Below are 25,331 nucleotides of genomic sequence, written 5' to 3'. Positions count from 1 at the left end.
TGGGGACACACCTGGGGACACAAGGATGCGTGGAGACATGGAAGGATGGACATGGACATGAGTGGGCACAGGGCCACGGGGCGGGGGGAAACAAAGGGACACACAAAAGCACCACGACATGGGGGACACTGGGTGCATGGGGACACAGCGGGGGCAGAGACATGAGGGCAGGACACTGGGACACATGGACATGGGGGGCCACAGGGACATGGAGGCAGGACACTGGGAAACACAGGGACATGGGGGGTCGCAGGGACACTGAGGCAGGACACTAGGAGACACGGGGAGATGGGGGGACATGGGGTGGCCACAGGGAGACACAGGGACATGGAGGGGTTACAGGGACACAGGGAGACACAGGAACATGGAGGCAGGACACTGGGGGTCACAGGGACATGGCAGGGTCACAGGGAGACACAGGGACATGGAGGTGGGACACTGGGGGACACAAGGACATGGGGGACACAGAGACACATGGGGGGGTCACAGGGACACAGGGGGCCACACGGAGACACAGGCATATGGAGGCAGGACACTGGGGGTCACAGGGACATGGCGGGGTCACAGGGCCACCTGGAGACACAGGGATATGGAAGCAGGACACTGGGGGTCACAGGGACACGGGGGTCACAGGGACACAGGGAGACACAGGAACATGGAGGCAGGACACTGGGGGTCACAGGGACACGGGGGCACGCGGGGGCAAAGGGAGGGCACAGGGCCGCGGGAGGACGCGGGGGACTCAGGCACGCGGGGCAGAGCCACGGACACGCCACCGCCCCTCGCCTCAGCGCGCCTCGCCCCCGACCCCTCGGCACCCCCCCCCCCGCCAAGGCGGGCCGCTGCGCGCAGGCGCGCGGGAGCCCCCTCCCCGCCCCCACCGCGGCGGCGGGCGCTGTGCGCAGGCGCGCGGGAGCCCTCCCCATACCCCCAGCGCGGCGGCGGGCGCTGTGCGCACGCGCGCTCGGAACCCCGCACCACCTCCGCCCTCCCCCGGCGCGGCGGCGGCGGCGAGCGCTGTGCGCAGGTGCGCGCGGGAGCCCCCTGCCCGCCCCCCGGAGCGGAGCGGCGCGGCGGGGAGCGCGCGCGCCATGGCGGGCCCCAGCCTGCGGCCGCACGTGCACTGGGCGCAGCGGCACCGCGAGCTCTACCTGCGCGTGGAGCTCAGCGACGTGCAGGTACCGCGCTGCGCTGCGCGGGGGCCTAACGGTGCCGGGCGGGTGCGTTCCCGCCCGTGGGTGAGCCGATGGTGCTGCCTTGGGTGCCCCCGGGTGCATTTAGCTCGGGCGGGTGCATTGCGCCGCGGTGGGGGCACCCTGTGGGTGCGTTTCCCCGGCGTGGGTGTTTGATGGTGGGCGAGTGGGTGGGTGCAGCAGCCGGGGGTGGGGGCATTGGCAGCGCCACGCTCGGGGCAGGGGCAGGTGCGTTACCCTGGGGTGGGGGCACCCGGCGTGGGTGCATTAGTGCCAGGGCTCGCCGGAGCGGGTGTGCTGGCAGGGCAGGTGCATGAGCATGGCCACCCCGCTCCCCTTGGGTTGTCCTAACCTGGGGTGTCTCCCAGGTTCCTTGCACCCAGGCTGCTCTGCGCTTCCCCCTGCCAGGTCTTGCCGTCAGCTGGGCCGATCGTGGGAGCGAAGCTCAGATGGGGCAGCTCGGGGTGGCTGTGCCTTCCCGGCCTTTCCTGCGCAGGGCCGCGGTTTGGGCGGTCGGCGAGGAGCAGCTCCTTGCTTGCATCCATCCCCGTCCGGCCTCCCGCGAGGCCCTTAGCGCTGCCGCCAGCCCCGCACTTCGGCCCTCTCCAGCGCCAGCACGCCGCTGACCTGCTGGCGTGGCCCGAGCACCCGTGTCCTTTGCCCCGGCCGATGCAGGAGCAAAAGCAGCGCGGAGGCAGCTCCCTGGCGGCCCCCGGACGGATTTGGGGTGCTTGAGCGGCTGCTGGGCCTCGGTTCCCAGCAGGGCTGTCCGCGCGCGTGGTGCCGAGCCGGTTCAGGCACGGCTTGTGGTTGCCCTCGGGTCGGCTGGAGCAGCCCAGGAGCCTCCGGGCGCCGGGGACCCAGAGCATGAGTCGAAAAGCGGAGCGGGACGTCGGCAGCAGGGCTCCATGGGGATGCGGCCGGGCGAGAGTGCAGGGCTTTGGGCTGGACCCGGCCCCGTGCTCCCCTGGACCTTCTCCGGCCACCGGAACCGCCACCTGAAACTGCTTCTTCTTCCCCAGAACCCGGACATCACCATCACCGACAACGTGCTTTATTTCAAAGGTAGGCAGCTGTTTTAAGGTTACTTTTTCCCCCGAGGGGTGCCGCAGCGACTGGGCGGAGGGGTCCCGTCACTCTCCCTGATGGAAGCGGTTGAGCTCCGCTCCGGCCCTGGGCTGGTGGACGTGCACGGGCAGATCCCGCGATGCACCCGCCTACGGTCCCGGCTTGCATTCGAGCGCTCGTAATGACAGCGGGTCATATCTTATCTAATAAGAAAAAGCAAAAAACGCTCTCCATATTTAAATGTCAGTGAAATTTCCCTGTCTCTGCCGTCTGCATCTCCCAACTGAACGCTGGAGATAACCCACAGCAATCTTCCTTCCGCAAAGGCCTTGTTTGCAAGCGTTATCAAACCTCGGCATCGGGAGCTAGCGCTCGATTTGAAAGGTAAAACAGACCCTTCCTAAAAGAGGGTTTTGTTTTGGCTGAGCGGCTCCCGGTCGCTGCACTGTGGAGTCTGCTGGTTTGCTCATCGAGGTGGTGCCGAGGACACGCTGTAGCTGCTTTTATTCACATTTTTGGCTGTTGCCTTTTTAAATGAAGATGCAGCATCTAATAAACACTGGCTCCTCGGTGAGCCGCAGCCAAGGCCATTCGATAGGGTATCGCTGCAAAACGTTCAGTCTAGGCTCGGTTTACAGCGTCGCCCTGTGAAGGGGTGGAAGCGAAACTCAACGTGCAGGTTTTGGAGCCCTTCCTGGGCCAAGACCCGCGTCAGCGGGAAGCGAACGGATCCGCCTGCCGCGGCCCCGCTGGAGACGGGTCCCCCCGGGTGCCAGCTCGTCGGTGCAGACCCCGGCCTCTCCAAAGGCCGTCCCGCGCGGGGGCTCTGCCATGGGACTGAAGCTTGGCACGAGCAGCCGTCGTGGCCCCTTCGGGGCTTGCGTGCCCACGTGTTTCTGCGTGCGACGTGTCCTCTGCAGCTGGGGTGCCAGGCGCTCGCCAGGCCCCCGCGCTGATGGGCGATTCTTGTCTTGTAGCTCAGGGACATGGTGCCAAGGGGGACAACATCTACGAGTTTCAGATCGAGTTCCTAGAGCCAGTCGAGCCTAAAGTAGGTATTTTTTCCTCTTCTAACTTTTCCTTTTCCTTTGTAATTCTTGAAAAATATGAAAGCGAAATGGCTGTGCCTTAAAGTTCATGATGTGCTGTTTTACATTTCCCTGGTGACTCTATAACCACTGACGAACTAAATGCCATCTGTGGCTGTTCTTCATCCCTGTGCTCAGCCTCCATCCTGCTTTAACGCAAATCACTTCACTGGAGCCAAGGCTCATATGAGTGAGCTTTAATAAAAACAGGGCTTTCCATTTATCATACATGTTATACAATAGCTACAACTTTTTTTTAAGGGTTTGATCAAAGCAGCAAAATAATGGGAGAATCTGGCAGTCCTTTGTCTGGTACAACCGTGATTGGAGAGGAGAGGAATGCCATGTTGCCAAGTGTCTATGTGATGTTTCCTGGCTTTTTTTGTGGCCGGACAAAAAGAAAGTCTTGAAAACCGGCGCTTCTGGCTTGTGCAAATTCCTTAGGTTGCCGGTACAAATGCATTGCAGCTCCTACTGTCTTAATTCCTGTTGTAGCGCAATAGGAGTGAGCTCAGCTGGGAGAACAGCCAGTCGCCTGTGTTACTCGCAGGTGGCTGCAAAGTCTGTCTTCACCTCTCCAAGCTGTGAGGGGCCTGGGAAGATGCTGGGCTCTGCTCCCCGTGGAGGAAGCAAGGGGCTGGAGGGATGAATTGCTGGAGTCTGATCCTCCAGAAATCAGTGTTGAACTGACACTTCCCTGGAGAAGAGCTTGACAGGCGGTCAGCGACCACTGCTGGCAGATCTGCAGAGGGTCAGAGCAGGGCAGGAGCTCCCAGACTGGTTTAAACACAGGTTTGGAGTGGGGTGACAGGCTGCCCCAGACCCTTCCAGCACTCCAGCCCTGGCCCCAGCTCCAGGCTCACTGGTGCTGTGAGCCAGCAGGTTTCTGGGCAGCTTCCACCAGGTATTCAGGGAAGACATTAATGTTCCTCGGTCCCAGGATCCAGTCACTGGTTTGCTGCCTCTCAGGACAGGCAGCTGCCTGGTCCGTAGCCTGGGGAGAGGTGCCTGCCGCCTCCCACGCTTGTCCCCGTGCTGGCAGGCTCCCGCCGTGCGACGAGCCAGGCCTGCAAAGCAAGCCCTTGCCAGTGCTGAGCCTCTTCTTCCAAAAACAGCATCCCTCTGGGTCACCTCAGAAGGGGCTGGGCCTCTGAAGCACGCCGTCGACCCGTGAAATCCGGGTTAACTCCGGGTGGTGGGGACCGGGTTGTTCTCTTCTAGCTTTGGTGTGCAATGTGAGGGCCTCTCGGGTCTTGCTGGTGCCAGGCAGGCCACCACGGGAGATGGAGCTTCTGACAGGCAAGGACCAGCGTTAGCAGTAAGTTATAGCTGTAGCCTTCAAACGTCCTGGGAGCGCCCAGGCAGCCTTGACAGAGAAGCAGCGCTGGTGTCACGTGCTCAGCTAAGAAGGCAGTTCACGGCTTTTCTGCATCGGCTTCAGCTGTGTTTGAGAGGCAGTTTTGTGCAGAGCGCCCTGGTCTAGGCTCGAGCGGAGGGCTCTGACGGTGGCAGTAGGGGTGGGCGCCCGAGGAGACGGTGCTAAGCACTATAAGGGCAGAGAGAAGTTTGGGGCTGCTGTTGTGCAGAGGGTGGCCATGGTGGAGCCTTCTTTGGGCAGCAGTGACCCCGCTGCCAGGTCCACCAGCTGCCTTCTGTGCCACCAGCTTTGAGGTGAGGTTTGCCAGCAGTAGTAACGTCAGCTCACCGCTCTCTCCAAGCATCTCCAAACGCTCTTCACCCTTCCTCTCGCGTTAGCAGCTGCCACATGAGGTCCCATTTTTTTGGACATGTACCTGTGGCTAATGCTAACGTTATTTTTACCACTGGCTAGAGGAAAAAGTCGGTGGCTCACAGTATTAAAAGCAAGAAGGTCTAAAGCCAAAGCTGTGGGTTCAACCAAGCAAGGCCAGGGCTTGTGCTTGGTCTTTGTGGTGAGATGCAATGGTGCTGTATAGTGCAGGCAGGCTTTCAGGCTGGTTAAGCTCCACAGCCACTGCAGTTGCATCTTGAACAGACTGGAAGAGCTGTGGGCACTGGGCTGCTTCTATGGCATGGCATGGCTTGGGCAGCAGGGAGATACCTGTGCTGCAGCTGTCCCCACATCCAGGTGGAGAGCTCAGGCCAGCCTCAGCTCAGTCCCAGAGCTTGTATCTCGGCTTCTGCTGATGTATGTTCCTGTGTCTGCCCGCAGCCCCTATACAAGGTGACTCAAAGGCAGGTGAACATCACGGTGCAGAAAAAAGAGAGCAACTGGTGGGAGAGACTCACCAAGCAAGAGAAGCGCCCGCTCTTCCTAGCTCCTGACTTCGATCGCTGGTTAGACGAGTCGGATGCTGAAATGGAACTCAGGGAGAAGGTCAGTCCTGCAGGCTCGGGCTGCCTGCTGCAAAGCAATAGCGGTTCCCTTGCGGTGAACTGCTACCCTGGAGTTGTCCAGCACACTGATTATTACTGCTGTTTCATACAGATCCCACATGGAAGTGGTTAAAAGACTCGAATTCTAAGCAGGAAGTCAGAAATAGGCATGCTTCTGGTTTAGAAAGAGCAGCAGTTGTGATCTGAGCTGGCAGCCTGTACTCCAGTTCACTGCCGGCTGGAGTTCACTGCTGAACCTCACACCCCGCACCGTATGCCCGAGCAGTCCTGTGTGCTGATACTTATCCATATGCCATAGCAAGACCCAGGGATACCAGTCCCAGGCGCTGCTTGTCTGGAAAGCAGGGGTTTCTAAGGCGGTGTCCACATAGGCTGTCATAGTAGCGTGTCCTCGGCCACTGGGCTGGTGCCCTGGCTTTGCAGTCCTGCCGCGTGGTCAGCTACGCAGCTTACCGCAGCAGGGAAGTGAAAGACCATCTTGGAAAAGACTTGCACAGGCCACATTTCTGCGTAACTGCTTTACGACGAGTGAATGCTGCCCTGCTCCCCTCCACTGCCACTGGGCTCAGCGCAGAGGAGGAAGGACCGCTCTGGTGGCGGCGAAGGGTGGGCAGAGAGCTCGGGCTGGGCCGTCTCGGTTCCCTTCAGGTCGCTGGTGGGTTGTGAAGCGTTTTAAGGAACAGTTCTGAGAAGCAGTGATAATTGAGGATTAATGGAGAAAACAACTGGCTTTATCGCCATAACCACCAAATTTCTAGAAGAAAATGCTTAGTAAAGGAAAGGTGGGATAATTAGTTAACTAGCTTTTATAGTACCATTCTTTCTGGATGAGAAATATGCTTCATTTTATGGAGGTGAAAATTTAAACCCTCTAGCAACTGGCTGCTTATCTGAGTTTTAAACCCACTAGCTTTGCAATAGGATAGTTAACAAATCACTTGCTAATTACAGTAACACTCTTTTAAACCTTATCCCTCATCTTAAGGAAGAAGAAAAGATTAACAAAATGAAAATAGAATCCAGAGTCCCAAAAGACCGTAAGTAACCGTACCTTTCTAGTATGTGAAATGGGGCTTAGAAAACTTTTGTCACTCTCTTGCGTGAATGTCAACTCTTACAGACTGATTTTGACTGGCTCAGTGCATCTTGGAGGGCAATCTTTGTATTATGAACTGTTTAGAAATTTAACAAAACTGGACTGCAATTTCTAAGGAATTTAAAAATCTGTCTATCAAAAATTTAGTTCTATCAGATGATGTTAGAAGCAAGCAGAACTCACGATATATACAGCAACCCTCTTATCACAATCCGTAGTATCCCGTTAACCGTATTGACACGGAGAGCCTGGGCAGCTGTGCTCTTGCAGCTGCACTCTTTGCAGGAGGGGTACCACTGTATTCTGCTCACCTCGTGTTTATTATTGATTGTAGCGTTCAAACATCTGAAGAAAGGATACTTAATCATGTATAATCTTGTACAGTTTCTGGGATTCTCTTGGATTTTTGTGAACATGACAGTACGACTGTTCATCTTAGGAAAAGGCAAGTAATAAGCACTGTTTTATTCACATTGGTTTTTTTTGTTTCTTTTTTAATGCTGTTTTTAATACTTTCTAAATAGTGAAATCTAAAGACATATTTAGGAAACAGTAAGTGCATCAGTGAAACACGCAACAAAAGCCTCCCAAAAGTCATCACAATGTCAAGGATAGGAAAATACTCTCCTCTTGTAAATGACAGTTGCAGATTCTGATGAATGATACTCACTGTACTCTGCCAAGATTTCATTTAAATGAATCAGTTGGAAGAAAATGTCTAATTTACTGCAATATTAATAGTAGTAGTATTGAAAAAGTATTGGCTAGAATACTTTGGTTTTTGAAGATACTTCTCTTAGCTCTGTACCTCAACAGAATGATCTTTTTTTTGTAAAGTTATTACTGAAATAGTTCTTGATCCTTCTTTGTGTGATACAGAACATTTCAGCATTGCTTCTAACCTGTGACTTCAAGATAAAATCGGTAACAAAGTTACACGTGTATTTATGCATAATGTTTTTTTCGAATACAGATAGAACCCTGTTATCAAGAGCTGTGCTTTTCAGCCAGCTTCCTCAGCTTTAAAATTCATTTGTCCTTCAGATGGTTTCCTGTGTCTTACAGACTCCTTCTATGATACGTTTCACACTATCGCTGACATGATGTATTTCTGTCAGACCCTGGCATTAATGGAGATCTTGAATTCACTAATAGGACTAGTCAGATCACCGCTGATACCTGCTGTAATCCAGGTAATATTTTAAGATTCTTCTCCCTGTTCTTCCCATGTTTAAAGTAAATCTGTATTTTACCTAACAGTGTGTAGACTCTCCTAAAATAAGTGATACAACCTCACTGGCACTGCCATAGAGAGTATCTTAAGAAATAGGAATCCATGCTTTCCCAGCCTTAGTTGTGGCAGGCTGTCTTGTCTTCTTCTGTTGCCTAGCTGAGAGACTTTAGGACAACAAAAGGAAGAGGCAGCTGATGAAAACAATGTGGTTTTGATTTGGTTCCAGTTCCCTTTTCATTTTGGTTCTTGTGCATAAAAATGCAGCTAGACTATTTATGACTAGGTCCCTTGGATTGGACCTAAATATGGAGGGTCACAGCATGCAAAATGCATGCTCAGTAGATGTTTCAGGTTTGAAGAGTGCTCACGCTGCATATTTTTGACAGCAAGGACTTGCTCTTTCTTTTGAAGAACAGCATGACTATTTACTCCTCAATTTGTTTTTTAAACAGGTATTTGGAAGGAACTTTATTTTGTTTGTTGTCCTTGGAAGTTTAGAGGAAATGCAGAGCAAAGCTGTGGTGTTCTTCGTATTTTATTTCTGGAGTATCATTGAGCTGTTCAGGTTTGTGGGATTTTCCTCTAGCAGGTGTGCACAGAACAGTTTGGTCCTTCCCAAGAACTCTTTAAAGAAGATTTTGATCTTTGTACCTTTTGGAAGAGAAATCCCATGGCACTAGTATATTGACTCTGGAGAGTAACATGTCCTTTAGACATCACCTGTCATAGCTTTCCTAGGTTGCTGTGTCTACCAACAGCTGTAACAAGTTGGGAGTCTTAAAGGTAGCATTGCCCTTTGAATTTCCATTGCTAAGCTAGCTGCACTATGCTCTGTTTCTCTTTCAAAAAAAAAAAAGTATTCTGAAAAGCTTATTAGACAAGGCAGGCAGTTAGTCATTCATATGGTCAGAATAATAGCGTTAGTTCTGTAAACTCCCAAATAAAAATGTGTCTGTCACCCCTAGAAACAGTTTTTGAACACTTCTGTGTAATTTGGGAATTATGTTGACTAGTCTATACAGCAGATAAATGAAAGATTAATTCTAGTAGCAGTCTCTATTTTAAACAGTATCCCTTTCTTCTCAAACTGAATTGACTCTAGGTATCCCTATTATATGCTCTCGTGCATCGGTATTGAATGGAAACCACTAACCTGGCTCCGTTACACCAGCTGGATCCCTCTCTACCCTTTAGGATGCTTGGCAGAAGGTATGCTTTTCAGCTGCTTTCCATCATACTGCATGTTTAAAAAACAGCTTAAAAAATGGTTCACATGTAATGAATATAGTTAACAAGAGCTAGAACATAAGGGAACATCCTGAAAAAGTTGGCGTGGGCTGGGAAGTGTATATTTTACCTGTGTTTTATAATCATGGTGGCCTTCTGCTTTCAGCTGTCTGTATCGTTCAATCCATTCCAATCTTCAGTGAAACAGGGAAATTTAGTCTGGCATTGCCAAATCCACTCAACGTCACAATCCAGTTTTCATTCTTGCTTCAAGTATACCTTATAGCCTTATTTTTAGGTAAGATATTTAATTGTATTTCTCACTATTGAAATAAAAAGGGCAGTTTCTTCTGAATAAGGTTTGTTTTTTTTTTTTTCCTAAGCAATTTAAATTCCTGTGTCTCTGGGATCATGGCAACACAAAATTGCTCAAGCAACAAGGATAAAGCCAACTTAAGCTTGTTTATGTACATTTGTCAGGGGTAGGGGGGAATAAAACTACAACTGGAATTGGTTAATCCCAAAGTGGGAGACCTCAGTAACGAGTTAGCATCATTACCTACAGATCGCTTGGATTAAAAGAATAATTGTTTAAATGTACTTACAACTCTGCATACTTAGTTTTCCCCTTTACATGGTATTTCAGCTTCAGAATGATTTAGCTGAAATCTAAATATAGTTCCAAATTAAAGCAATGTCTAATTGAATTGCATTATAAATACTAATGCAACACGAAGACATGTTTTTCCAGAAAACAATACAGGAGGCTTTTTAGATAGTAGTACATTTAAAGAAGAATGGTGCTTCATTGATTCACATTTGGTTTCTTGTGTTCTTATCTCTCTGAACATAAGATAACATTTTACTATGCATACCCATCACAGAAATTGCTTAAAGAATAAATTGTGATTCAGCCTGAAATACCTGTTTGATCCTTTCCCATCTCTGCACAGCTGGTGTTGCAACTTTAAAAGTGACAAAGCAACTTGAGCAGCCCCGCAGTACCAAACAACCTCAGCAGGAACTCCAGCCTCATCAAGCAAGAAAATACTTGCATTAGCTTGCAAAGTTCTACATAGCCTTAAACTGTGTGGGGGTGAGGGGGTTGCTACTGCTTGCCCTGTGTATTTCCTGAACTTTAATCTGGTACAGCCATCTAGCATTAGTAAGATGCAATAATGTCCTACCTAAACACTTTGTTCTTTTTCAGGGCTATTTGTAAACTTCCGTCATCTCTACAAGCAAAGGAGAAAGCACCTTGGACCAAAGAAGAGAAAGATGAAGTAAAGGAGGACTGCAATGCTTTCTTATCTAACTTATCTCAGTGATAGATAAGCCTCTAATTCTTACGGTTTTACCCACTGCAATGTAAACTATTTTGTAAAGTTAAATCATATTAGATTTCATAGTGAATTCAGGTAACATTCCTATATACTGTATTTTGTTCTGTTTCAATCATATGTATGCATGGCATTTATCATTGAACAGAAACATTTAAATTTGTGTCCCATCAACTACCATACTGGAAAGAAATCCTATTATCTGCATATAATATGCTTATAAACAGTGGAGCAGCACTAAATAGAAATAGTGCTTATCTTTTAATTGGATATTTGCTCTTTCAATATTGCATGCAGATAGGGCTTCTGATGTTGGGATATAGTATTAGCTGACCCATGCTGTTCCTAGGGTGCCAGTTTGATGGCAGGAGGAACAGAGTCTGAGACCACTATGAACAGTGTTTGGGTGTTTATTAATGGTTGGGGTAAATCTGCTCTGCCCCCTCCCTTTTTTATTGAAGCATGCTGCTGCTATTTTTTAAACTGGAAATACTGATGTCAGATTAGATACTACTAACTTGCTCTGTTCCTAGTTTAGTCTTAACAGAATAGGAGCACTAGGTGGACCCCAGCAACACCTGTTTAGCAGGATAAATCCTACCCAGGCATTAGGGAAAGGAAGCTGCCAGCCTGTCACGTGGCCAGAAAGGCTTTCCTCATTGATAACGCAAGCATAGAAATACAGCAAAACAAGAAAACACGGGTATGAGCTTACTCTTAGCATGTAAACCCCAGCAGAACTCCATCCACTGATGCAGAGGGAAAAACATCTCATGAGAGTGGGAAAGACACAAACCTGGAACTCTCCCAGGTAGGTGGTCCCCTCTGCTCCTTCCTAGCCTTCTGAAAGGCTGTGAGGCTTGTTTTTCTACTTAAATTTAGGAGTGTACCTGAGAAATTGGCATGTATGCTTTGTTAGACAGCCCCTGATGAATGGAGTGGTAGGTCTAATAAACCATGGATTATTTTGATACCATGTACCAAATCTTAGCAAGGGAGATCCTACACGGGGCTTGAAGGGAACCTTTCCCCTCCATTTGCTTTAAACAACAACAACAACAACAACAAAAAGAGAAATTCCCCCTGCTCCTGGCCCATGTTCTAGGTCATCCCTCCTCTCATGTGGAAACATTTGTTTCAGTTGACTTCTCTTCAGGATGTTCTTCCTCACACCTAGCTTCCCCTAGTTGATTCTGGATCCCTCTGGCCTCTTTAGTCCAGTTTAGAAAAAGTACAATAAACCTGTTCTAAAACTATGTTGAGGTAGAACAGGCTGCATCATGACTGCCCCCAGGGCAATGCAGGGCAATGCCAGCAATCACAGGCACGTAAGTTGAGATTAGCTTAGTGCCATCTTACTCTGTTACTTTTTTCTACTGTAAAACAATGTGAATCCTACAGAAAATTAAATATTTTTGATGCTTAAAAGTAACAAACAGCCTCCTATTCATGACCTGGCCCCAGCGATTGTTACTGTGAAGAAAGAAATTATGCTATAAGGAGATTTTAACAAAGAACGGGTACAAGCTCCACACTGCATTTCACAAATGTTTTTTGTCAACAAGTAGCATGATGCAGTTGCTTTTTAGAGATCTCACTCAAGGGCTTACTCTCAAAGGAGAGTGCAGATAGGTTCACTCAGAAGAGTTGAGCGTTACTTGCACACTTACTATTTCACCACAGTGCACACTGTACTTATGTATGTTTGAAGTATGTCAAGGGACTGAATAGCTGAGCATTGGAACAGCAAGGATCACTTCCATACTTTAATTTCTCCACTGAGCATTTAAACTTCTGTTATAAATCCGTATGTAACTCATACATGATACTTCTCAGTGAAACTGTGGTACCTGGTGTGAGCTGTCATGGATCTTACACTACTGAGTTCATTAGTCCTTCAGAAAGAATGTGTTTCTATTAATAAAGATTTACAACCAAATTTTGTTTCCGTTTAGTTGTTTGTACAACTTCCTATACTAAGGGAAAGAACAATTCAGCTGTCATGATAAACTGCTGGGACTTAGCCTTCACTGGGTAAAGTTTTAGACCTGTGACATTAAGCATGCTCACAGCAAAGTTGTCATGACAATGGAATGAAAACAACTAAGTATTCATGAAGAATTACTCTTTATTAATATTACACAAATAAAAAAACTGCCTTCTCAAGAGATTAAATTACTTCCACAAGCATAAGCACTGCAATGCAAGTGCTCAAGTTCATTACTGCAGTACAGACTAACTTTCAAGTCAGGCATAAAATCAGTGATGACACCCTGAAGTTATCCATGTATCTAATTTTGCACAGTGATTCTCACACATTCTTTGGACAATTCAAATCCATGTATAAAATAGTAGTAGCTGCCTTTTGGGACACTTACCAGTGAGTTCAGTCATTTAGTAACTGTGTTCTGGGGAGGCAAAATGCCACAAGCAGTATTTTCTTTCTCTTTCCTCACATGTACTAAATAACTTCCACCCATTATCTAACTCCATATTTGACTTTGGGACACTTAAAAGCATGGTTTCCACATCTGACTAGAGTCACCACAAATTAGCTATGTTTATTCAGAGAGCACTGATGCAAATAAGGAACCCTGTTTGCATAGGAAGGTTTCCAAGCAGTAATTAAACAGGTTCCAGAAAGTAAAGAGGACAAGACAATTTGAACCACTTGAGTCTTCATTTATAGAAGTTCCCAAAATGGAGACTTCACATTCTTTCAGTGCTGCTACCGGAAAAGTCTGTCTGCAATGGAGCAATGTTATGATCATAGGCAGCATATTCTGATGCCCCAGTACTTGCCACTTTGAGCTGCTGAGCAGCATGTGTGAGCTGAAACGCTGCATCGGGATGAGCTGTGTCAGGAAGCAGGGTGCACTCCCGCTCCAGCATGTCTGCCACACCTTTCAAGAGGTCCAAAAATCCAAAGGCCAGAGCTGCCTTTCGTAAACGGTTAAGTTCCTGTAAGGAAGGGAAACTTCTTTTAAAGTCACTGTGAGGCTTTACATAAGCTTTTTAAAATAATTTTTATTTTTTTCAAATGCAAATGTTCACTTATGGGAAAATAACTTGAGCTATCTGTAGAACTGCTGGAAACTGCTCAGCTGCTCATGAGCTGAAAATGCTTCAGGGCACAGTGACGTACAGTAACGTTACGGTGACATAGCTAAGCAGTGCTGGTTTTCCCTTGCTCCCTTCCTGGAGACCCTCTAATTCTCCCTTTTCCCTTTTGTGCATTCAGCTCTGTGCCTGCCTGTCCTGCCTGTGTCCCAACTGGGGTTAGCCTCCAACTTGGACTTTATTGACTGCTGACTTTAACCAGTGTCCAGCAAAATTTTTATATATATAATTTTTCTTCATTGTAAACTTAGGACAATGCCCTGTGTGCATTTAGACAACTGCCTCCAGCTACAGTCTAGATTATGGAGCATTATCATGAGGCGAAATGTGCCCGGAATTTTGTGTTTCATTGCTTCACAGGTAGGAAAAAAATAGGAGACAGTTTCAGTGCAGTGTTTATGACATAGAATGACATCTGTGTCCTCATTCCGATCTGATACCTCAGTTTATTTCTGTCTGGACAACAGCATAAAATCTGCAAATAAATTCACCACAGATGTAGCAGGGATCATGAGGGACACCTGTAAACATGACACTTCTTTGCCACCTTGCCACAGAATGTGATGGTGGGAAACCAGACTCTCTGCCTCGCCTTAATCTGTAAAACAGACCATTCAGGTGCCTCCTTCCTTACAGAACAATGTGTGCTTTTGCAAAGCCCTACAAGCGCTGCACAGATCACCCTACAGAAACAGACAGTATGTGCTCCTCCCTCAGATGCACCACTGTCACTATGGATCAAACTTGTGCTGGACTGTAACACCTTACCTTATAGAACGTTTGAGTCTTCTCAGGGAGCTTCCTTGCATTTCTCAAGATCTTCTGTACATCTGTCTGCAGAAAAAAAAAAAGATATTGGCAACTGTTAGGGAATCTGCAGAAAAGAATCCTCAACTATTTATTGATAAATAATCTTCATCATTGACAGGACTGCAGTTCGTGGAGGCTAAAACACAAAACGGTAATTACACCAAATCCAATAAACTAAGCCAGATGCTACACTAGAGACACAGCTTTCATTAAACAAGCCATGCTTTCTGATTGCATTTTCATCATGACACTTTAAAGAGGCAGCATTTATAAAAATAAAAGAAAAGCAATCATGTTAAATGGACAAGACTGACACAAGCTCCACTTTACTGGTGAGACAGATACTGCTGACCCAAGTAAAGCATCAAGTCCAAAGCCTGTACCATTACCTGGAGGCCACTTGGTTTAATCCATACAGTAACATTCTGTGCGTAACTGCGCTTGTTTTTGGGTTGCAAGGGGAAAGGGCTCTTATTGTCATCCTCTCCATAAGGATTTTCTTTTGCATCTGGGAGGGGTGGAAGAAAAACTTAATAAGTAAGACCTGGCAAGGTCATTCATGCAAGAAAACAGTGAATGCACAACAGGCATTCAAAAGAGCGTGCCTAGTACCTGAAATAGGTCCAAGTTGTGCCATCTTCCCCAGCCATGGAAGGGGCTCAGGACCAGGTTCAAAGAGTGACATCATGAGGTTTGATTTCTTCTTACTGTCAGCTTGTGAATAGAGCATTCCATACCACTCTGGCCTATTGAAAAAAGCAAATCCCAAAGGCTGAAAACTGTCTACCCCTCTTTGCCTAGAATTTGCCTTCCTCCCACTGTGTGGAGGCTCTTGTTTTCATTATTTGCAATTTATACTGGTAGATACATATCCACATATTAAAAATCCACAGCTTTGTCTAGCAATGCAGAGTTCTGTATAGAGTAAAGCTTGAATCAGCAAAGGAAAAGGGATTTTTTCACGCAGGCATCCAGCTCCATACCCCAACTGGACGACAGCCACCATGCCCTCCACTTTCAGGCTCCCATGCAACAAAACACAGAAGTTGGGGATTTTCCCAGCAATCTGATTAGCTGAGTTTTCATCTTCAGTGTCATCCGTTATCCCAGGTCCCACCTCATCACCTTCTGGAGAAGAAGAAAAGAAAACAAAGGGGCAGCATGTGAGTAAATTCAAACATACTATTTCTATTTCCATCACACTTATCACCCTGTGTCTTCTGCAATGCAAGAATTTCCAATGCAAAGCAGCATTCTGCCAAGCAACTTTTTTCATGCTTGTCTGTTTTCCTTTCTTCAGAAAAGGCTCTGGATGCGAGAGCTGGTGGTATTTTATATTATACTTTCTGAACACAACCACCAGCTTTTCTCACAGCAGGAAGGGCTGAAGGGACTACTGTCTCCCAACCTCCCAACCACCTAGCTGCAGGTCTCTCGCTGAGCTCTTTGTATTATCACTCCCTAGCCTGTGTCAGTTGAAATGAGTTGGGTTAACAAAGACCCACTACTTAATTTGTTTAAACTAACCAACTCATTTTCAGTGAGCAAGCAAATCTGAGGGGGGAGGTAATCCCACATGAGGGAGCAATAAAAGGCAGCCCCAGAGGTGGCAAGTGGCAAACCCCTCAGCTGCAGCTGGATAAACCTGAATCACAACAGCCCTGTTAGACAAGCCCAGCTTCAGGTAACGCTCCTGTAGGTTGAACAGCTGCTAAATGAACTGTTGGGGCAAAGCAGCACTATAATGTTACAGAATTATTCTATTGCACCCTATTCACAAAACTTCATAGAGTTATCCATAGTGCAAAAAAGAACGCCTCCACTTTGAAGAAACTAGCAGTGAAATAAAAAGGCACCAATATTTTGGCAATGACCACATGGCTGCTTCTGAACCAAAAGCATTCTGAATTTCAAGTCCTCTCCTCACATGTTCCTATGCACTTTGTCATCATTATGACAAATTTAGTACGTTTTAGCAGCTGGAATGCAGCTGGGATTTAACTGCCAGTATCTTCTAAGGTGAAAGACCTATCAGGATAAGAGTGCTAATACAGAGATGAAGACACATCTGGCACTTTCAATATTCTTCACCAAGAGATAGCTCACCTTTTCTTTGTGCCACTCCAAAGCCATGACAAAAGGAAAGGGAAATCCTTCCTAACACATGCTGAGGCACACAAGCAGATGCAAGTCAAGAACACACTCACCCATCCTCAAAGCCTGGAGCAGTTATTTAGATATATACATATATACACCTGGCCCCAATGAGCAGCAACTAATGCTCAAGTACAACTGAGCAATCTAGTTGTTATTAACACCAGATTTTTCACAACAACAAATCGTTCCAAGAAAGAAATTAGATGCAGGCATTAAGTATTCATCTTGCACCACATATTTCCTTTCCTATAACTATTTTTAGCTCTAAGTTTAGCAAGTTCTATTAATAATGATGCTATAAGGACACCATTTCCTCTATTCTTTCACTGTTTTCTGTACAGATGAACTTTTCGAAGAACACATTATTTAGAAAAAAGTAAGTTAAGAGCTTGTGTTCAAGGTTTTGATTTTCGTGTAACTACACAAACATGTCTTCAGAGACATCTGACCTTTAGAAGCAGCATAAAACCTTTGCTTCTGATCTAAAACAGGACAGCCATTGGAGGGGAAGCTTAAAGCAGTGTTTGCTACAGGAAACGAAAGTTGCTCACCTCTGTTAAGTGCAATGGGCAATACCAAGTGTCTGGATAAGACAGGAGGGCTAGAAATGTCAGCTATATCTACAAAACCAACAATTTCTAGATCTGTAGGGAGACAAGAGGTTTAAGTCAGTGTTCAAAATAGCCGAAATGTATTCAGAGTCAATTTAATATTACCACTTCTTACACCACTCTAAGCTTTCTAAAGCAGTGACTAGACTACAACAGAGCCCCAACCTTGTTTGGGGTCTCTTGGTGTTACTGAAATACAAACATTCACACTCAGTATCATGACACTTCAAGATGAGAATGTAATTTCCATCAGACATATAATGCTATCCACCAACTGTGTTTCTAGGTACATAGGGAATCACACACATTGTTTTCACACTGTACCCAACTGCCTTTTTATAAATTCAAAAGGAGAGAAAATACAGGTTCTCTCTAAGGACAAAGGTGTAGATGGACTAAACCAAATCTACTGGCTTTGAACTGGCACCACAGAGTCTGCAGGAATTCCCATCTATTCTCTCACAGGCTTAGCCCTAAGGGGCCCATTCCCAGGACTGGAAAGACTGACCTGTGGTTATTCAGTTTTACATGCCCTCAAACAGTTCAAATGAAGCTCCATTGCACAAGACGTGGTGGGTGTTTACTGGTAAAAGGTTGAGGCAGCCCAGCCATGTCATCCACACCCAGCCTCGTCCCATTACATCAGCTATAGAGAAATCCATGAAAGCAAATGTCATCTCCTACTTGTGTTCCACTCCTGGAGCTCCCCCACTTCTTAGCTCCAAGGAACCAGGAAGCACAGCCTTCTCCATGACAGCCCAAGGGCAACTCAACTGATTTTTCCCCATAGCTGAATAAAGAACACTTGATTAAAGCCATGGAGGAATTCAGGGGCCGAGTACACCATACACTGCATGTTAATGCACATCGAATAAAATCTCTTTCATGCCAAATTCCCATCTTTGGAATGACAGGAGGAATTATAACATTGGGTTCAATGGAAAGCCTCCCTCATCAAGATAGACTTCATGCTCTTTTTCTTTGCTTTTGCTATTTTGGCATAGACACACTCAAACCTGTTTAAACAGTATGCAGCTGCAAATAAAAAGTGGCATTACAGTGTGATCCACCCCAAGTGAAAAATGCTTTTCTCTTGCATATTAAAAAAAAAAAAACCAAGACAATTGCGATGGCAGTAATTCAGGGGTTGCAGTTCACTTCCTTGCAATTCCTTTTACCACTATTGTGTACTTAGTCACGTGCAAGCTATGCACCTCTCAAGGAAAGGAATCATCAGTTATCCAGAAGGACAGAGAGGCATACAGTCTAACCAAGTCACTCTCTTCGCACTACACAGACAGCACAAAGCCAGCAGGAACTCCCATCAACTCTCTTGCAGAGTTAGCCATATTGGGGTGTTGCCAACACTAAGGATGTCAACTTTTGGCTCAAGAGCCACAGCACTTTACCACCAGATTGGAAAGAACAAAAAAAAAATGCATGTGGCCAAGTGCACTGCAGAGGAGCTGAGAGTAATTCTGATGTTACAATTGAAATTTCATTCTCTAGGGCAAAGCAGCGAAGTTCAGTGTATTCTCTCCAAGAGGTGTTCCTAGCCCTTCACAAGTCACAGGCATAGGCTAGCTGCAGACTACCTTCCATGCACAGGTGCAGGATCCAGCAATGGGAAGGCTGAGAAAGGTTTTCTCTGCACAGTATTTCTTTTAAATAATTTAATGTTGGTGAGAAGTGCCAGAATGACAGACATAAACAATAAAGACACAGACTTTCTAAAATCTCAAGTTTACCCGCACTGCCTCACCAACATTTCTCAATCCCACCTCTAGTGTAAAATCCTCAAAGAGGCCACCAGAAGGATGCCAGTTCATCTCACCTGAGAGCATGGGGTCTTTTTCTGAAAGGCAAACCTAATATAAAATGCAGCCCATTCTGAAACACACCACTCCTATACTCCATGAAGCTTATGAGGGCATGCTTGGAAAGCAGCCCATGGCTGTCTTCCACAGTCCCTACCCCTAGAAATTGGCACTCAGGGTGTTGAGAGTGCCTCTGCCTTACTCTAGTCCTTTCGTCAGGTACACGTGGCTGAAACAGGGCGAGATTCGTGTCCCATGGTGCCACGTATATCAAGCAATTACACTGGCGGTGACTGTGTTCCTTGCAGGTCAGAGAGCAAGTGGATGAAACTAACTACAGGGATAAGAGTTGGCAGTGAAACAGTAAAAATCAAACAGATTTAAGTAAAAAACAAAGAAGATTTGTTACCTGTATTAATTGCTTTAGGGATGGGGTCTATTTCCTCATCTATAATGAAAGGTTCTGGTCTGGGAAATACTTGCACATCAGATGTTAAGTGGCCACACTTAAGAACAGCATGGAATGGTGTATAAGCCACGTCTATTAGCTTTCTAGAACATCATGAGTTATAATTAGGGAAAAAATAATACATATCAAATGAAAGTAAGTTATTTAAGTTTGTCTAAAGCACACTAAGCTCCAAAACTTTATTCCTCTGTTTTAACTATAGTTAATTCAATAGTTCTAGCATTGCCAAATTATGACACAAAGCAGCACATTATCATACTGATGGCAAATTAACATCAATTCTAGAAATTAGTATCTCCTATCACCCAATCATAACAGATGTTATGGCCTAATTACAGAATGATTAAAATAAATCTTGTCCTTAACCAGTGAAGGTTGAGATTAAAATACAGTTAACATGATAACTGACTAAAAGAAAAAAAGATTAATCAGATATAACATCAGATTTCTTATTCTATTTGTTTTCCTTAACAGATACTAACTGAAAACTTTCACAATAGCATGTTATTTACATGTCTACTAACCCAAACATAGACTGTACATTCTTAAGGCAAAGAGGTCCATCGATGGTAAAAATCTGTCCTTCTCCATTGTTTAAATCTATGAGCCGTTCCAGACAGTCCAAGGAATCTGTGCTCTGAAGCTGTACAAAAATAAAGTGAAATGTTTTTGTTAAGCTTTGTTTTTACTCTCCTCTTCTTAAATAGCATGAGTTACAGAAAATATACACAACACAGCAAAAGGTCTGATTGGATGCTATCACGATTTTTCATCATCTTATGTCTTTCTAAATAAACCAATATTCTTTTTCTCTCAGGAAATGTATTCCTAACATTGCATTTGTATTAGCCCAGAGACAGTACTTGGCCCAGTAACAAATAATACGTTGTTTTATCATGTTAGATTCTGCTCTGAAGGCAGATTCAAGCTGTCAGTAATCCCAGGAGCTCTCAAGCCTTCAAGAGTACAGGAATGCCTTAAATAACATAATATTTTATTAGTAATTGTAAGTTTCCAGCTCCTTTAGAATAATGTAATCTTTAAGAGGCAAGGCAGATATGATTCTCTTTGAGTGGTTCTTAGAGCATGGTTGCAAAAGCACTTAAACTTATCAGTAATAAAAGATTTACTTTAAACATTTTCCCAGTTATTCCGATTTGTAAATGACACTTTAACCCATCAGCTTAATCAAGAGAATCAGCCCTGACAGAGACCTTGAAGCTGAAATATCTATTGCATGTCTAAGTGGAAAATCCTTCTGTCCATGACAGAAAAATGTCGGTGTCAAGGTAAAAGTGATACTATTAATAAAACCTAATCTAAGGAACTTCAGTCACTTTAAAGATCTTGGCAATATTTAAAATTCTATTGAATAAAAATGCTTAAAGACGTAACTGAGATTTTCAAATGTGCCTGAAGAGAACAAAAATTGTCACCTTTCCTGCAAAACAGACACGAGTTGTTTGAACATTCTACCTCAGAGACTTACAGTTCAGCTTATTCACATTTCTAAATAAAGTTGCTGTTGTTTCAAGTGTTGAGCATCTTTGAAACAGAAGTCATTTACTTAAAGAATTTAACTGTACATTAAGAAAAGCCCACAAAAACATTTGAGGTAATTAATGCAGTAAAGGTATCAATACGAATAGTGAAATAAAAATTGTATAAAGTTCCTCAGGGATAAACTGCCATGATTTATAAAGACCTGGAACCTCATAATCTAAGCACAACAATAAACTTTTAAAAAGATACTACAGTTCGATTTCACCAAATAACTAACACTAAGTCCAGAACATTAACTAACGCTAGAATGTCAAAGCACAAGAACGTCAAAGTAAGTTTTGTGGTGCACATGTGATCTGATAAGAACATTAATGATCCAGTATAACAAAGAAGAAAGTATACGTTAAAGACATCACCTCTTCCAGATTTGCCATACACATGACATATAACTTGGATGGGAAAGGGAAAGGCAGTGGAAATCGGTTGCTTTCACTTCGCTGGTTGTGAGTAGCTAGTGAGTGCCGCAGGGAGCCTCTGCCAATCCCTAAGCAGCCATCAGTGACAAGAACTACCTTGAATGAAAAACGATAGATCAGCATTTTCAAGTAAAGATATGTTTCCACCTGCAGAGAGCAACTATGCACCAACACTAGTCTTTCTAGCAGCATGTATTTCTATACTGAAAATCCCTGCTCACATTGGCATTTCCCCCACTGAGACAGATGAAGGATTGAAAGCAAAGTTTTCAGAACTAAGCATGTAAATGAAAAATTACAGATGTAACCATTACAATTTAAATTACATGCACAATAAATACATGTTTTGTTGTAATTAGGCAATTGCACCAGAATTTAGATTCCATAGCCATAAAAATACCGTGCTGTGCATAAACACAGCCATTTCTAAATATACACTAGAAGTGCAGTGACTGCACAGCCAGAAAAGCAGGCTGCTGCTGATGGACTTGAGAACCTTGGGAATAAGCTGCAAGATAAAGCCAACTACGATCATTTCTTTGCAGAATCTGGACAGCAGTCCAAATCTCACTACAAACTACAGAAGCCATACAAAGGGTAACATTAATTACGCTAATTCTTTGCTAACAAATACAGTTGTGGTGCACTCACAACAAAACTATAAAACAAAAATATACATTTTTCCATTCAATTTCCATTCAATTTCATTCTTTCTGAAACTTACAGGGATTACTAAGCATACGCTAGATCCTGAGTACAGTGAATGTCAACAACCAGTCATACCTGGCAAGGAATTGCTGCACCCCATTCCTGCTGGACAATATTGCAAACCCCAAGCAGCGCTGATTCTAAACATGTTTTGTCATAATCATCCATGTTACTTAGGGCTTCCTGTAAAAAGAAATAATACAATAATTGCTAGGTGAAATATCCCTATCAGGAAACACAGAACACCTATTCATGTTTCTGTGGTAAGTAAATACATTTGCGTTGTGGTATAATGCAAAGTGCTGTGTTCTTATATATAGCCTGCAAGGTGAAAAAACGATATGATAAAGTAGTGAAAGGTATCGTGAGACAAATATGAAAGCTGACTTTGAAGGAACTATAGTATGAACACAGGTCTTCAAGGAAAAAAGCAACATCCTTTACAGATCTCAAAGAAGCAATAAAGTCAAAATCTGAAGCAATGTCTAATGTAAAACAAACTATCTATTTCCATTTCTTTTCCAGGATATATAAGAAACACAGTATTTTGCCTTCCTGGAGAACATGCCAGCCAAACAGCTCCAAATACACGGCAAACAAGCACCACCTCATTGCTCAAACTGAGTCATATTTACTTTTGGCATATTGGTCCACTGAAGTGACGGGGACCACATGACATTTCCGAGCATAATGTTTAGTGGCCTCACAATGCAGCTCTATGGAATTCAGCTTAGAAAAACCTCCCAGGTGTCAAAATTTTAACTTCTTAGAGATTCAGGAAATAGGCCACAGGGAGCTTATCTCACAAAAACTCTGTCAGAGAGAGTAACAGAATCCCAAATTCTCATATCCACATCCTGTGTCTTTAACCATAAATTAGTTTTTCCTCCTTAAAATGAAAACTTCGCACTGCCTTAACACAGCGTTGTAAGAAGGGTGCAACCATAAAACTGACATGCTGGAGGACCTTGCTTCGACTCTTTGCTTTCAGAGATTCCCAAAACAAAATCTTAAGGAGGACTGGGAAATAAACCAAAGAGAACACACTGGCATTCTTCTAGTAAAATGAAAACCTAACAGAAAATATCTTTTAAAATATGTTTGTCCCATGACTGACAAACCTAAAACATGGTGCCCTGTAACCATGACGTGTCATTTCTTCTTGACACTATAAGTGTTAATCAGATAAACATGCAATTTTTACTGGGTCCAGAGACTTTGAGTGCCTAACAGCATTCACAGGAAGTTTCCCTCTCAGACTCTCTCCATTTACCCACTCACGCCTCCCACAACATTTGCAAGACCTGAAACCCTTTTATTTTCATTCTCACCCTACTTCAACTGTTACCCACTGTAAAACACACCTTCCCTCTACCGAATCACTTCATTCAAAACCTTTCTAAATGCTCATCTGCTGCATCATTTATCAAGATCAAATCAACAACTACAGACAAAAATGCGAATGTCCCAGAACCACCAGCATTTGTAAAAGCTTCATCAGGCAGCTCTGTCATCCTGCCTGTCTCCATCTCCACTTTTAAGTTAATTAACCACATTTCAGAGGTCATCTGCAAATGCACTGATTTGTGAGGTAGAATAATGCATCAGATGCACTAGTTTCACCTATCCTTAAGGATAAAATGTTCAATTCAAGACGCTCTTACAACGCACTGTGTGTGGGATGATTCGAAATCATGCAATTTCCCTGCGATTACAAAGCATGAACGGTCTTTAACATCAGCGACTTACTGATTCAGGGTCTCACAACCCCAAATCCTACCTGCAGCGTGTTGTAATCTCTCGTGAAGGGCACCATCAGTTCCCAGAGCGACGAGAACACCACCAAGGCTGTGAACTCCAGCTTGTAGTTGGTTGCCATGTGCTCGAACAGCATGGTCAGGCCGTGGACAGCCAGGTGTTTCCGCTGATACTCCTCGGAGCCCTCCACCGAGACGGGCCGCGTCATGGAGAGCGACACGTCCATCACCACCACCGTCGGCATGATGACCTTTCTCTCTCGGTTACCGAGGCAGAAGGGAGCAATTCACTGCACGGAGGAAGGAAGAAGAAGGCCACAAATGATTACTGAAGCTGCAGTTACAGGGAGCGATGCATCGCGCCCCGACCACCAGACCCAAACCCTGTGGGGCTAAGGCCGCACTGGCCCTCCTGGGTGTGGAGGGGGATGCTAAAGTTATGCTTTGTCTCCCCACCGCCAAAGCGGGGTTTGGCACGGACTAAGTTGGAATATGAACTTAAAGAGCAAGATCTGCTCCTGAACAGCCCAGGAGAGACCGGCAGAGCAGGCTGCCTGCAAACGCCTGGAAACGGTGTGCGCGGCCTGGGCGCAAAAGGGGTGTGGAGGCACGCGGCGGCCCCCGGCCGGGGGAGTCGCCCCCGCGGCGGGCCCGCTCCCCGCAGCCCTCCCCGCCGCCGCCGGGAGAAGCGCGGGGCGCCGCGGCCTGGCGCCCGCCTCACCCGCCGCCATGAGTCCGCCCGCGAAAGCGTCCCCCGGAACGGCGCGGCCGCGCGCGAAGGGGCCGGGCCGGGCCGGGCCGGGCCGGGCCGGGCCGGGCCGGGCCGCCCCGCCTCCCGCACAGCGCCCGGCCGCCGCTCGCGCCTGGCTCTGGCTCTCATACCGCGGGGCCTTCCCTACCTCCCTTTTTTTTAATTAAGACCAGGGTTTTAATTAAAGCACCAAGGAGGTGCTTCTCCCCGGCTCTGAGGGCACGTGTCCCCGCAGGGCAGCTGCGCGCAAGGCCTCACCCGGGTCAAGAAGCATGGCTGGAGCAAGCGAGCAGGCTGGAGAGCCCGTGCGGCAGCGAGCGAGCTCCCCGCCATCCTGGCCTGCGCGGCAGGAAAGGCAGAGCACCAGCGGACCGCCCCGAAGCTGGCGGACGCTGGCCTCGTGCTGTGGTTTGGTGGAGCAGCCCAGTAGGTCACTGTGTTGGCAGAGCAGCCCCGTAGATCGCTGGGATGGGGTGCTGTAGCATGTCCAGTCCACCTAACGCTTGTCAGCTGTGTAAATAAAGGGAAAG

General features: G+C 46.0%; 2 protein-coding genes across 3 annotated transcripts; one reads left to right on the top strand and one right to left on the bottom strand.

The window, feature by feature from the left end:
- The first annotated feature begins 929 nt into the window (after positions 1 to 929).
- HACD3 (3-hydroxyacyl-CoA dehydratase 3) lies at positions 930 to 12,561 on the top strand. The gene is made up of 11 exons (XM_026121725.2): positions 930 to 1,178; positions 2,216 to 2,258; positions 3,239 to 3,312; positions 5,541 to 5,705; positions 6,711 to 6,762; positions 7,156 to 7,266; positions 7,887 to 8,014; positions 8,508 to 8,620; positions 9,158 to 9,264; positions 9,449 to 9,580; positions 10,493 to 12,561. Exons 1-11 carry the CDS (start codon positions 1,092 to 1,094, stop codon positions 10,567 to 10,569), a joined length of 1,089 nt encoding a protein of 362 aa, XP_025977510.2. The 5' UTR covers positions 930 to 1,091; the 3' UTR covers positions 10,570 to 12,561.
- Positions 12,562 to 12,732: 171 nt separating this feature from the next.
- INTS14 (integrator complex subunit 14) lies at positions 12,733 to 25,284 on the bottom strand. 2 transcript variants are annotated; one of them, XM_026121735.2, is made up of 12 exons: positions 25,060 to 25,284; positions 24,074 to 24,340; positions 22,369 to 22,476; positions 21,526 to 21,681; positions 20,131 to 20,249; positions 19,547 to 19,689; positions 17,261 to 17,353; positions 15,536 to 15,680; positions 15,165 to 15,298; positions 14,942 to 15,060; positions 14,511 to 14,576; positions 12,733 to 13,583 (listed from the first exon to the last, which is right to left on the bottom strand). In XM_026121735.2, exons 2-12 carry the CDS (start codon positions 24,293 to 24,295, stop codon positions 13,332 to 13,334), a joined length of 1,557 nt encoding a protein of 518 aa, XP_025977520.1. In that variant the 5' UTR covers positions 24,296 to 24,340; positions 25,060 to 25,284; the 3' UTR covers positions 12,733 to 13,331. The 2 variants fall into 2 exon arrangements, with proteins under 2 accessions (XP_025977520.1, XP_064373934.1); XM_064517864.1 differs by lacking the exon at positions 25,060 to 25,284 and adding an exon at positions 24,772 to 24,848.
- Between the last annotated feature and the right edge of the window lie 47 nt (positions 25,285 to 25,331).

The sequence above is a fragment of the Dromaius novaehollandiae genome, chromosome 10, assembly GCF_036370855.1.
Source record: "Dromaius novaehollandiae isolate bDroNov1 chromosome 10, bDroNov1.hap1, whole genome shotgun sequence".
In the NCBI taxonomy this organism is placed as follows: Eukaryota; Metazoa; Chordata; class Aves; order Casuariiformes; family Dromaiidae; genus Dromaius; species Dromaius novaehollandiae.
This window is presented reverse-complemented; position numbering and strand designations above follow the sequence as displayed.